Source organism: Sinohyriopsis cumingii, chromosome 11, assembly GCF_028554795.1.
Source record: "Sinohyriopsis cumingii isolate HCF-2022 chromosome 11, ASM2855479v2, whole genome shotgun sequence".
NCBI classification, from domain to species: domain Eukaryota; kingdom Metazoa; phylum Mollusca; class Bivalvia; order Unionida; family Unionidae; genus Sinohyriopsis; species Sinohyriopsis cumingii.
The window spans coordinates 88304027-88319128 of record NC_142971.1 but is presented as its reverse complement, the minus strand read 5'-3'; the positions used below and the strand labels follow the sequence as shown (position 1 = coordinate 88319128).

General features: G+C 34.3%; 2 protein-coding genes across 7 annotated transcripts in view; one reads left to right on the top strand and one right to left on the bottom strand.

The window, feature by feature from the left end:
• Window positions 1–15102, bottom strand: part of LOC149788933 (mitochondrial inner membrane protease subunit 2-like) — a 120613-nt gene that overhangs the window by 47627 nt on the left and 57884 nt on the right. The window lies entirely within an intron of this gene.
• The window catches only part of LOC149788934 (uncharacterized), a 69460-nt gene continuing 54541 nt past the window's right edge, over window positions 184–15102 (top strand). Inside the window, exons 1-2 of one of the 4 annotated variants that reach the window (XM_089975074.1) lie at window positions 2157–2427; window positions 9268–12383. In XM_089975074.1, the coding sequence (XP_089831200.1) occupies window positions 9600–11822 (2223 nt within the window). In that variant the 5' untranslated portion in view covers window positions 2157–2427; window positions 9268–9599 and the 3' untranslated portion in view covers window positions 11823–12383. Of the gene's footprint in view, window positions 2796–6420; window positions 6440–9267; window positions 12384–15102 lie in introns of those variants that run through there. The other 3 variants (XM_089975073.1, XM_089975075.1, XR_016424278.1) reach the window with 3 other exon arrangements.

Genomic DNA, 15102 nt, shown 5'->3' with positions numbered 1-15102 from the left:
TTCTGTTACAAGAAAACCACTAAAACCAAACACATTCATCCAATGAAATAATGTGTCACATTCTTACAATACAAGAATCATGTAACATTCAAGAAAAAGAATGCATGATTAGCTTCTGCACTCAAAAGGAAAATTGAAGGATGACTTTAAAATTAATAAATTCAACAAATAATTACAAATTTACATCAATGAACATACTGTGTGTGATTGATAAAATACTTTGTGCTTTTCTGAGACTCAATCCCTTTCTATGAAGCTGAATCACTCGTTCCATGTCCCTAAAATTTTCCAGACTTGATCCCTTGGACAATTTAATGAGAAAAGTATTTTTACTGATCTCAGATCCAGATTATCCTTCCACAGAAAAACTTGGACTGCCAAATTTTATTTAAAAAAACTTTCTTAAATCCTTGAATTTTGTCTGGGAAACACACCTCTTGTTTAGCTTAGCTTAATTCTCTCTATTAGCCAATCAGGATTAACTTTCTCTAACTCACAAAAGTTTGACACTCCCATCAAAGTCAGAGTAATTCTCTCTAGTCTGCCTTTATTAATAACTATTCTGAAAAATATCTTATGACATCTATTTCAAATGCCCAAGATTTCCCAAATTTTGTCTCTGGCTTGTTTCTACTTTGTCATTTCTTCCACTTGAACATTAATATATATGTCTCTAGTGGGTCGTAATTAAAATCCAATTCAAGAGAGGTTAATCATTGCAAGCTACTAATTTACGGTGAGCCTAGCCCACACATCAATCTTAATTGTTATGTGTCATGCTGACCATGATAGAATGTATTACAAAAATATCTACAAAATTTTGCACCATTACACACTTGTAAAATTACACGTCAGATCACATATGTAATACCAGTTTTAGAATGAATACCTATCAAAACTGAAAATTAAATTGGCTTGAACAGTTTTCAGTTTTGAAGGGTCTGACTATATGTATGTTATTTTTACCAGTAACAAAGTGTTGCTGCAGAGTGCAGAAATCTATCAAACATATTTATAGATTTTACATCTTTGTACAGTAAAATGGGTTCAGAAAAAGTTTTATCAATTGGTCTAATTTCACTAGGACTTCAACAGACATTTCTACTAACACTAATCATGATAATTTAAATTCACTATGAAGCTAAACCATTCCACTGTGGTGTCAAAAGTATATGTGGGTTTAAACCATATTTTGCATTAAGATAGGTTACACATGGAGGCCAGAATATCTGGTGGAAGAAGAACTTGGGAAAATCCTGGGAAACATAAGACTCATGGAAACCTATTGGCATGCTTTCTCACATACCCACAAAGGCCAAGCTGAGACCTGAACTCACACAGACACAGATGTTCATGATCTGTAAAGGGGGCCATCTTAAACCATTCAGTCACCCAAGGCCCCCAATCAAAATGGAAAACCAGAATAGCAATGGTACACATGCAGACTTATAATTATTTTAATGACAATATACAAATACTGAAAGAGTTTTAATAAAAACTAGCTGATCTGTATTTATCCAGAATTTTATACTCATCTGAGCCCCTCTGGACATACATTTTCTTTATTACATTATCATCATATTTCCAGACAATCATTTAATGCAAACAATAATTGCCTCCAAAAGTATCTGGAAAAGTAACATCAAATGTTTTCATTTACATACATGGCTTCTGAATTTCAATATTTACATGTTTATTACCATGTATACTCATTTATAAATTGACTCCAATTGCAATCAAAGACCATGACATGCTGGCACATTTTGCAATGACATATCTGGGTCTATGCAGTTTGCAGTTGGTAAAGGGTTATAACCAAGTATATATAATCTAAATCTTTGACAGTAAGAAGAAATATTCTAAGAAAACTGAATCGCTTGTAATGTGTCAACATAACAATTTTTAAAAAAAGACCACTTTATAAGTAATTTTATTTCTGTGGTGACTCACTTGGAAGACCAAAACAGCTGGATTCAATGAGCTATGAAAAAACATTAACAAATATGCCAAAAATCAAGTTTTAAACAATCATTGTAAATAAACACATTAAGACAAAAAAGAGCTGATGGACAACATCTTCACTTCAATCATCATCTGCCAAATCCTATTACCCTTCCTAAACTCCTAAAAACTGATACTTGAAGCCAATCCACTACTCTCCTCTTTTTTTCCAATAATAATCAATGCAACTCTGGGCTGCTGATGCTGGAATGGTAATACTGGTGAGTGTGTGTGGAGACCACCTGACTGATGCTTGTCCTGAAATTACATCCTCTGATACAGCCAGCCAGACCAAGCTGCAGTGCTTTAAAGAGTAACTAAAAGTAGTGAGTACACACACCACAAAATGCCAAACATCAGGCAGATATCTTGCCAGGCTTTCACAGCATCATTGAATGCTGAGGAATCATGGATGGATTGACAAAGGTGAGAATGTCAGATACATTATCAGAACACAAGCTAGGTGTTGCAGAATTTTGATGAGCTGTGAAAAAACCTGTACAAAAAAATACAGTAATACAGTGTTATGTCAGTTCTGGTTCATGGAAATAACTGTTTTATTGCTTGCTAACAGGGAAAAAACAATTAGGAGATACTGTATACAACACAACTTGGAATATGTATATAATCATCTAGCATACATCTAGATAATTATAATGCCACATAAATAAAATAACTTTTGAAGGAAAGTTCTAAGATTATGCCGTTAGTCGATCTTGTGTTACAGGCCGGATTCAAACTAAGCATGGAGTAAAGATTTTGTTTCTTTTGAAGAACAGTTTGCTGTTTAAATGGTAAGTATCTATATTATCCAGTGTGAATGCATTAACTGTATTGCTGTTTAGTCTTTCTATAAAGAAAGAAAAAACACACTTGTCAGAATTAATAATCTATTAATCCTTTTAATTGAATATTATTTAGATATTCTTGGCAGAGCTAAAAGAGCATGTTTCACACATTCCGTCTATTTCATGGTTTTGCCTTTTTGCCAATTTTATTATGTAGCTGTGAAATCAGAATAAACAAATAACAAATGACTATAAATTTACGTGATTCATTTATTTAGAACATAACTACTCTTTCCACTAGTACTAAATAAAATCTATATTCTTCTTTCTGTACTAGGAAGAACTTCTTTGGAAACAAAATAAATTTTAAAAGCAGAATGGTTAAATGCGTATGTTGGTTTTCCTTAATTAGCAGTAAACAAAGCAAACTTTCCTGACATCCCTATAATATTAAGCCCAATGATAATGAAACAGTATTCTATAAACAAAAGAAGGATCATTTGTATAAGGAATGCTCTTAAACCAGTAGATATGACATTTGTCTGTGGAGAACTGTAAAATACTGTCATGGTTTAATTAGTAATAAAATATAAAAATGCTACTATCTGTCAGAAATATCAAAAATGATTTGAAAAATTACATTCTCTTCTAAAGAAATTACAGTACATGACATTTTTAAACAAGATTATCAATTTGAAATGTACCTAAAATTATTACCAGTCACATTTCGTGCCCATTTTAAAATTCCACTTCTGCAACCTATAAATTGCCCTTAGAAGTAGGGCACTGGGAAAATACCCAGCATTCCAAAAGGAAATGTACCCTCCACTATGGTGATTATCTTGAGGATGAATTCCAATATTTTTTACTGAGTGTCCACATTTTAAAATACATTAATAACACACACACAAATCTGACATATTTAATGCTTCAACTCCTCAACACTAATCAAGTTTAGCATCTTTGTAATAGGTATTAATTATGCAGAGGTTTCAGCAACTGACGTCTTTCTTTCGTACCTGAACTGTCTCGAAACCTTTGAAGATATCATATTTATCTTCCTAAAAACCGATTTAGAGCTTAATTTCAACACCAGAATACGTGAATAAAACTGTGACCCATGTATCTGTTTTGATCTTTCTCCTTTCTTTTCAAACTTAATGAGTATTTATTCACTCCTCCCAACCCTCTGTTCAAGTTTGTTCCTACCATTCTTGAATCTGTAAAAGAATGTAAAGTATCTACAACCTAATTACTATATGTACCTGCTTATAAGTCCAAATGCAAACTGCACAGACCCAGATCTGCCAACAAATAATGACATATCTGGGTCAATGAAGTTTATTAGAAGCTATCATTAAAATAAAATACACAGACCTTGATCTGCTGATGCATTACATAATGGCAAATCAGGGTCTATGTTGTTTGCAGTTGCACCCGACTAATAACCAACTAGAAATTGCATTTTATTATGACTACTATTCCCTCAATAGATCCAAATATATGTCAGTAATATAATCCTTGTTAATAACCAACCAATGATTTTCTGTTTTGCTGTGAAAGAATTTTCTTAAATATATTTTAGAAAACTGACATGCTTTGCTTATCTACCATATCCATTACTGTAACATAAGTGATTGCATTCGCTACCTGCAAGGGAGCCACTTTAGCTCAGTTGGTAGAGCACTGGATCAAGATCCAAGCATTGCTGGGTTTGGTTTGATATCTGCCCAGGCCAGCTCAGGTTGGCTGCCTTTGTAAATTCTTCATAAAGGCACTTAACTCTCATTTCCCTGACATGATATAGCAAATAACGTCTTTAAAATGTCATTAAAACCTATCCAAAACAAGACTCAAATTTTACATGCATGAAGTTTTTAATATGACTTTCATTGAAGAAATGTTCTGTTGTGATCATGATAAAAATAAAATGCCATGTAATCTGTTAATACTTGCAAATAAATAAACACTAGTTAAATAAGACATAATGTATACAACAACCATTTCATCCATCTAAATGGTAACACAACATTCTTTTCTATGCCTGGCAACTTAAATGTTTTAAAATTATTTATAGATAATAGTATGCACATTACAAAGAATGCATATGATAGCTGGATTCTTTTTTCTTCTCTAATCTGCAGAAAATACTGGAATAAATACATCAACAATAAATTAGATTTCTGCAGAATAGAGATAACTAATTCTCACAATGTCTTGTATTTAAAGTCATGAACTCCCTGCAATTCATCATTCAAAGTACAGAATCATCAGATGCCTACACATTCACATTTTGTGATTAACATCTCGGGGTGGCATACAGTGTGCTATTAATGTTATCATTTTGACTTTTCCTGCAGATCACAGCTTGACTGGGGAATAAACATTTTCTAATCTTAAGTTCCTGCAAATAAGTTTTCATTAGAATCAGAATGTTTACTGAGCTGATAGTGCTAAATGCTGACAGTTTCAAACTTATTTCTGGATAAATTAATGGAACCTTTACAGGCATAATCATATACACTGTAACATAAAGTCTATAAAGAAAGTGAAATGGGGATCTATGCTGGTTTTCTCTTGCATCAAGTATTTGCTTAATGACTCACATAAGATAAGTGGTACATAACTGATCTGTTTTGGGTTATGTCCATAAAACAGGTCATATTCTACATAAAATTTAAGTTTTATCACTAATGGCATTCCCTGAGGAACCACATTTGTTTGGCAGGGAAAATGAAAACACTCCAGCATTTATGAAACAATGAAAATAAAACATCCAACTTCCAGGAAAAGGGACTAAGTTTACACCTATCAAAATGTATCATATGAAATCATTTTCCATGAAAACCAGAATAAATGTAATGGGTATGTGCCCTATTTTGTTGAAATATGTGAGAAAAAATCAAGTGTCATGGTTAATTATCAAAATTTTGAAAGTTTAAAGCAGTACTAAGGAACAAATTTTGGACTATAAAAATATCCTTCCACTGATACACACACTTTTGAATCATCGAGTTTCAAATCAAATCAAAGCTTCACATCTTTCTGGCAGATGTTTGTCACTTAATATCCTGCATTTCTGAAGGACTGTTGCTACAAGTCCAATGATTACTCAAAAGGTTTGATATCGCATACAGTGTATTCAGGTAGGGAGCTGATTAATACTAGCTCTGTAAGCGGACTTGTAAACACATATTGATGTACAAAAAAATCTCATCTAATGACCGAGTACACATTTGTCCATTGAATTGATTTACAAGAGAACCACTGTTCCATCTCTATATCAAGTGAAAATAACAACTGCAATTTGTGAGGAGAATTAAGTGTCCTTATTGTACAACAGCTGCAGAAAATTATCGAGCTTAATTGTGCTTAAATGTATTAATGAAGATGAAAGGAAACAGTTACTAAATTAGGAATGAAATCACAAGCGTGTAATTCGGTTGCAAAGATCAATTTTCCAGTAAGGCCTGCATCATCTGAGGAGAGTAAATTTTCACAAGAAATGAGAGTTGGATAATAAAACTGCTCTCAGTTAAATACAGGTAATTAAGATCTTTGTCTACAGGTAATTGTCTGCACTCTGCTGAACACAGGTTGTTAGAAAGATGGCAGTAAATCACTTGTTAACAACATATGATGGGACAATGGTGAGTAATATTACATTGTTCTTGTAGTTAAAATTCATATACATGTACTTAATGTGAAAATATTGGCAATACAGCAATCCAGAGCCATGCAAATATTGATATTGTTGACAACACAAGCAACAGTCTCCTGAGGGTACCTACAAAGTCATTACATGTAACTGGGTATTCTAACAGGTTGTATTCTTAACCTCAACTAACAATATTCTGATTTAATGAAATTTTTAACTCTGCCTTCTAATTATGAACGATTAAGATAATCATTTATCTTGAATTTATGGTAGAAAGAATTATGGTGTTACAAACTTTGCTGAAGTCCCGTTTTAAAATAAAAAACCACACACAATTTAAAAAATACTCTCACTATATATACTCACTTTTAAGTCATTACCTACTGCAAGAAACATAGACCCACATCTGCCAGTACATAATGCCCCACAGATCAGGGTCTATGTTATCTGTTCAACTAATTACTCCTACCAAGCTGCATCTATGCCAGCACATTATGTACCAACAGCTGTGGGTCTATACAGTTTGCACCTGAACCTTTCTTATATATATATATATATATATATATATATATATATATATATATATATATATATATATATATATATATATATATATATATATATATATATATATGTGATCCTCTTGGCAGCTAAATAAAATATTACATTTGCAATAAATACAAGTTTAAAAATGAAGACAGGAGATTCAAGCAAATATTAATAACTATTTCATTATTAAAATCTGATTTCATACTGTTGTAGTTTTTTAGTTTGAGAAATTTCTGGAAAATTATTGTGTTTTTTTGTGTAATCCCCTTTTTGTGAAAACAATAGAAGAATACCGTATAGGATGAATCAAGCAATATTTGTCTGATCTTTGTTTTCCACAAACTGTAAAATAATTCTGAACCATCAACAGGCCCTTGAGAAAACTCTGTGCCTACATGTATATTGCAAGTAAATGAAGTAGGTAGATAAGATTGACAGCAACATGTTGCAAAATTTCAAAGTAGCTTAAAATCAGTAACTGAATGAACCAAGTATATTATAACCTGCCACAACATTATGCATCTGTAGATCTTAGTCGATGTTACAGTACACTGTATTTGCAGTTGAATGTGCATATTGCATATATCGTACCACATTTAAAATATGCCTGGGGAAGGAGGAGGGGTAACGACACTTTTAACACTTTATTCACTATATCATACAAAGGAAATAGGAATTATGTGCCTTTCCAAGGATACACAGAGGCAGATGACCCAGTCTGGCTTGGATGGACATCAAAATCACAAGCTTTGGATTCATGCTCTACAAGCTAAGCAACCATTGCTTCTCTTAAAAAAGAGAAAACTGTACATTTGTTAAATTTTCTGACCATGAATATATAAAAGCTGCCAATGATTACCAAAGATTGTATGTATAAGTCATGCCAAATTGTGAATGGCACAGACCCTGATCTCACACTGTATAGTGCACTGAAACATTTGGGTCTATGCAGTTTGTTACAACTTGTCAGTAGAATAAACACATAAACCCTGATCTGCCAGTGCATTATATGATAGCAGATCATGGTCTATATTGTTGTATGTTGGCTTCAACTTACATGAGAATATATATGGTAATGATTTTTTTAGAATTCCTATCGAAGAAAGGTATTTTTTTAATAAAATTTATGACATGCATATCATTATTTGTACAGTTCAGTCTAATTCGTGTGATTCTGAAGCCATCTTCGTATCTAGCATGTGGTAGCTCCACATGAAAAAAGACATAATTTTGAAGAGTTTTCAAGTACAGGTACCAGCAGCACAGGTTAAATCATAACAACACAAGCAGTGTATTTAAGTAACTCATTACATACAGTAATAAGATACTAATGGGGCTACTGAATGAAAAAGAAATGATGGTGCTGTCAAATGAGTTAAAACACTATTGGAAACAACATCTGGAACGTATACCAATATAACACATATTACATTAACCTGATTTGCAAATGACAGAAAAGGAAACTATCAACAGCTCTGAGGTTTTTTGGGGTCTTTGAGGAATAATGACTCCTTCAACATGTAATTTTACCACCCCAAGTTGAAAGATCATCAGGTACGTCCCTGGTATGGGCCAGTAGAAATGAGCAATAAAGAAAGACAGATGTGGTTAAACTGAATTCATTTTTGAATTCCCATCCCAATTGATTTTGCTCTGAAAGCAATATTAAGAGATATTCATAGCGTCCAATTTTCTTGGTGGCACCTTACATTTTGCTGTTGTTGTTGTTGTTATAGGGTTTAACACCATTTTTCACCACATGATAGGCTATGTATGGCGGCCAGTATTAATGGTGGAGGAAGAACCCTGGAAAGCCCCCAGGAAGAACCACCATCCCACGAGAAGCTACTGGCAAGCTTTTTCACATACCCACATTGGCCGAATCCTAGACTCAAACCCATGCAGACTTAGGTGAGATGGCAGTGATCCGTAACGGAGAGCACTTTAGACCACTCGGCCACTCGGGGCCCCAATACATTTTGCAAATGATCTATTGTTTTTCTCAATTCTGCATTGCTTTTTGTATGAAAGTGGTCCACCAGGGTCCATTGTTACCCTGTACAAGGGAAATATTTGAATATTAATAAGAAATAATTTATTCAATATGTTTTGTTTGTGGCTTTTTTTTATATACAAGTACAGTATTTATATTTTCAGTGACAAAGAACTATTGTTGCTTTTGGTAATGCACAGATTTAAATACTGTACACAATTTTCCAAGAGAAGTTTTCTGTTTGGTTCTATCTGAAGTGTCCTGCATTTTATTTTCAGAATGTTATTGTTCTGTTGACATGAGGCAAGTAACAAGCATACCATGAAGAACCAATGCAAAGGAAGAGATCTGAGAAATGGAATCCATGAGTGAGCAATGGCATGTTAATATCACATGACATTAGTGCCTTCAGAACATGACTACTAACTTTACCTCAAAAGGTGCTCATTTTGCAAGATGTAGAGATACAAGACTGTCTATATTTGTCATTAAAGAAAATGGCACAAATGTCCTCGAATACTAGATGCTGAAAAAGGAACATATGGCAAGACAATTCATCTAGCTACAATAGTTGACAATAGAAGTCAAGCAGAGTTGGATTTTAATTTTTATGAGTGATTCTATTAATATGAGTTTCAGATCTTCCTTAATAATGGTTGGATGTATGACTTGCTACCTTATTTTATTCATGGCTTTGCGAATTACATTGGCAGTTCAGGATAACAGCACTGAAAGTGAGCAAAGCACAGACGGCAGACAAAAGAATGAGGTCAACAATTTAAGAAATGATGGAAAAAACCAGAGCATGTCATGGGAAACAAAATGCCCTGAAACATGCAGATGCACTATAGGTCCTGTACCACATTTTAAAAAAAATATGAAGACAGTGAACTGCTCTTTCTCAGACTTGCAAATTCCACCAAGAAAAATTCCAGATGCTGCTCAGGTTTTTTTGTTATCCGGAAATAAAATAGAGAAACTGAGAAAATTACCTTATGTTCCCAATTTGGAGTACCTGGATTTATCAAACAATGAAATTGAAATGATGGATGACTTCTTCTTATTTTCTCATTTCAAAGAGGTAAAGTGCTTATTTCTTAATGATAACAGACTAAAAGAAATTCCAACTGGAAGCTTTAGTGGACTTCTGAATTTAGATATCCTTGACCTGTCAAATAACAGGATCAAAACCATATATAAACATGCATTTGCTGGACTAAATCATCTTCAGAAATTTAACTTTGAAGGAAACAGGCTCTCTGAACTTGATCCCGATTGGTTTGAGGATATGTATGACGTGAGGGAACTCATCCTTTCCAATAATTCTCTAACAAAGCTTGATTCACAAGTGTTCAAATCTTTACCAGAACTTATGTCCTTGAAACTGGCTCAAAACAGTATTTGGGACATCCATCCCTATGCTTTTGAAGGTCTCAAAAAACTCACTCTGCTGGACCTTTCAGGCAACAAATTAACTTTAGTGCCAAGTAAGCAACTTGAGATGGTCCCAAATTTAGGAATGCTTCTGCTGGATGGAAACCAAATCTACAAACTGCAAGAGGATGCATTTGCCTTTTCTAACATTACTGAGTTATCTCTTAGCTACATGCCAAAACTGACAATTGTAGAAAATAAATCCTTCTCCAATCTACCAAACCTCATTCTTCTTCAACTCCATGACAATCAGGAACTGTTATATATTGACAATCATGCCTTCTACAATTGTCCACTCCTAAAAATCCTTTATGTTCATAATAACAAACTAATGGCTCTTCCAGCTGAGTTGCAAACAATGCTTCCATCCTTGGAAGAAATTCATTTGTATCACAACCCACTCCGTTGTGATTGTAATGCTTACTGGATAAAGGAAATTTTATCTAAGCCTGCAAATGAAACCAAAATCATCTTTAATGACTCGGAGAAAGTCATATGTGAATCTCCACTGAATGTGACTGGAACTCCAGTGGAGCAAGTCCTTGATACAAAGTTTTCAAAAGTCTGCACACCAACTTCACTGCCCTTATTCCATGATGAGTACAAACTGGACCTGGGTGAAGAACTAAGACTAGAATGTCATGCACTAGGTGTTCCTGAACCACAAATACAATGGCTTCTTCCAAATGGGACTGTGTTGAACACTTCTGTTTCCAATGGCAAACTGGAAGTACATAATAACTGTACGCTAATTGTACATCGTGTCAATGGTAGTGATAAAGGAACATATTCCTGTAAATCTTTCAATAGTATAGGATTTGATATTAGTTCAACAGCTGTAAAGATCTCTGATAAATACATCAGACTGGTTCCTGGACCAGTGTCAAATGATTATATTTCTGTTTCATGGAATGGATCAACTCACCTGTCAATGATCACGGAATACCGACTTACGTACAGACAAGTTGGTACAAAAAATACTGGTACCATTCATATTGGGCAATCATTTCATACTTATACTGTGACCAGACTTCAACCTTCAACAACATACGAGTTTTGTATTATATATATGTACGATACAGAGTCATACACAATTGACTGCATTAATGTAACCACAAAAGCTACATCCATCGCCAATGCTGGGATCACAAAAATTGTGGATGAAACAGTCATAGTTGCTGTGTTTTCAATAATTGGAATTTTAATAGCTTTGGGCTGTATTATTGCACTAATCAGAAAATTCCGAAGTCACAAGGATTATGAGCAGCCATTTGATCAGGAAGAGTCAGAAAGTATGACAAACATACCACTGGACAGCTTCTATCAACCACTCAATACATCATTATATTCTTCCAGGGCCTCGCTTATCAAGCCTTTTAAAGCAAAAGACAATTATTAGAGTTGCTCAAAATTAGCATATTTTCTCAAATATAAGGTTAACACCATGTACCAAGATCTGCCCTTGTATATAGTAATGTGTTTCCAAACAAATCAGGTTTGATGCTTTTAAAAATATGATTTTATTTGAATAGCGCAAACCCTGATGTGAGAGCACACTATAAAACAGCAGATTAAGTCTATATTGTTTGCAGTTTGTTCACATTAGATAACAGCGATCAAGCCCATGCAGTCTGTAGTTTTTTCACATTACAAAATAGCAGGTCAAGTCTATATTATTTGCAGTTGGTGCCCATTGTATGTTAGTAAATATGGCATAATATCCATAATCAAATATAATTATATCATATTTTTATCCCATTTATCATTATAAAATCTTCTTTATCTTCCAATATGATCTCTAATAATCAGCTGTATTTTCTGTGATGCTTATCCTGACAGTGCAACAGTATTATTTTTATATTTACAATTGAAATTCATGTCCAACGTAAACTGCTTTTCTACAGATTAAACAACAAAATTTGTAACAATAAAATCAATTATAATATGTCTATAATTTCAATGGCATTATATTGTTATTGTATTTTTTGTGATGAAGAGTAGAAAATACAGTGATTAACATTTGTGTCAAATTTTTAAAATGTACTAGAATGGGATTAAAGTCCCATACATATATTTTAGGATTTTAAGGACATTTCTTTACCTGTTCCATTTAAAAAGCAATGATAATTACGCTGCAAAAGTGAAACCAACAGCAGATCCTTGGATACTATCTATATAAGCTGCATATCCCCTAAATGAATCCTAACATATACCGGTACACTGAATCGCTTTCTGTCAACTGATGAGGACCTCGAGGGATATTAAGTCACTGCAAACTAAATGTTAACACTCTTTAAACACATTTACTATTATTATTATTATTATTAACTCATTTTAAAATTTAGCTCTTCATGCTCTTTCAGCTTGTTACTGTAATAACATCTACTCTTGTGGAGGCAATACCTCACAGGAAATGGAGATAACATACAGTAAACAAATTGGGAATTCTGATTTTTGTGATCTGGGAATACAAAGAACATGCATCCACTCATACTGCATGGGTTAATGCAGATACCAAGATGGGCAAACCCATTTCTACCAACGTTTCAGCCATCTCTCAAACCTTGTTTAGTTTTATGTTTGTAGCTTTGCCCATTGCTGTAGGATATTCAGTTCATCACAACCAGCTGTAGTCAATACCACATACCTCACCACCATAATACCTTACATATAAGCAAATTTTGTCTTTTATTCAAGTTATTTATAGCACAGAACTACCCATCTATGCTTAAAATCAGAGATAATCCTTTTCCTTTCTTAAAATGTCATCAGAAATGCAGAGGTCAGCTTCAGTCACTCAGAAACACATCTCCCACATGAAATGACCTATCAACAACTGTCAATCAGTTACTTCATATTGTTGATCCTGGTACCATAAAATGTAATAAACACTCTGGTGGCCTAAGTGGTTAGAGCATCCGCCTTGGATGCAGGAAGCTGCAGGTTCGAACCCCAGCTGAGTCATACCGAAGACTTATAAAAATGGTACTTAAGCAGCTGCCTCACTTGGCGCTCAACATTAAGAGGTTAGTGTTAAGAATGGTTGGCCTGGTGTCAGGATAATATGACTGGGTGGGACATGATGCTATGTGTCTGCAGCATGATGCCCCACAGACAGACATCACTATAAACTGCCACATTCATGCAGACAATGTACCAATATGACTGAATTTTTTTTAAAGCCAGGTTAAATCCAAATCACACACACACACACACACACACACACACACACACACCATAAAGTGTGATATATACATTGTTAACCAATACTATCAAAAAGGTGTGAGGCTTCACACAATTTACAAGCTATTCAGGTCTAATGTCTATTACATAGCTCATTGCACTTACACATTATATACATATTCAAATCATTACAACTTCAATATTTGTAACTATGTTTTAATGAAAATTTCAGTATACACTAAACATGACTGTAATCAATGGTTACTCAGCACACCTCAACTCTCTTCTTGAAAAGCTATCATCTTGTCCACCCCAGAAGCCTTTATTACTAAGTGACACATACTTTGAGCAACCCTGGAGTGACAGCCAGAAGTATAATAGGTCATGCATCAATAATGACTGTGATTAACCACAGGGAGGCCTCACATTAAATGCATGAAGCATGCAGACCACTCACTGAATTCCTATACTGATTCACATCTACAACATATGGTTAACTTTCTAAGGGTGCAAAATGCACAATGTATAGTCTTGGATATGGTTTGGTTTAGTTTTGTGGGTTTAACACCATCCTTCAGCACATGATACATGGTGGCCAGTATATCTGAAGAAGAAAGGACACAGGAAAATCCACTGACCCATGGGAAGCTACTGGCAAGCTTTCTCACATACCCACACTGGCTGATTGGAGACTGGAACCCAGTGGACAGAGGTGAGATGTTAGTTATCTGCAAAGGCCAAAGTCTTAAACTACTGGGTGGGTCCCTCATAAAAATGGAAAGTTTATCACTGAATAAACATATTTATTCCTAATTCCAAACTGCCTTCGTCACAAATGGCCTTCTGAATAGGGCAGAATGTATATAGATTTAGAAAGGATGAATCAATGTAATCAAAATGCAAATACTTAATTCATATTAATAAAACATAGATAGAAGGTCACAGTGACCTCTGTTTTTAAGGGCAGGGTAGTAATAGAAATACATCGAATTACAAAGATTCGTGACTGGAAAATAAACAGCACACAACTTCACAAGAAAAAACTTTATTAACAAAGTCACTGCACATGAAATACAGGTCACTGAGACTTCTTGTTGCACAAAGGACATAGAACTTATCAAGATGCATCCATTTACCACTCCAGTGGCTTATGTGATTAGAGCAACCACCTTGGATGCAGGTCACAGGTTCGAACTCCAGCTGAGTCATACCAAAGACTTATAAAAATGGTACTTAAGCACCTTTGCACTCGGGATTAAGATGTTAGTGTTAGGACTGTTCGGCATGGTGTCAGGATAATGTCACTGGGCAGGATATGATTCTACATGTCTAAGGCTTAAAGTCCCAGTGGTAGACATCACTATAAACTGCTGCACTGCAGACACTGTAGCAATATGACTGAAAATTGTTAAAGCTACATTAAAAAATCAAATTTCACACATGCTATTTACCAAATTTCATGATTCTAGGCAGGATATCAAGGATATAATGTGCCA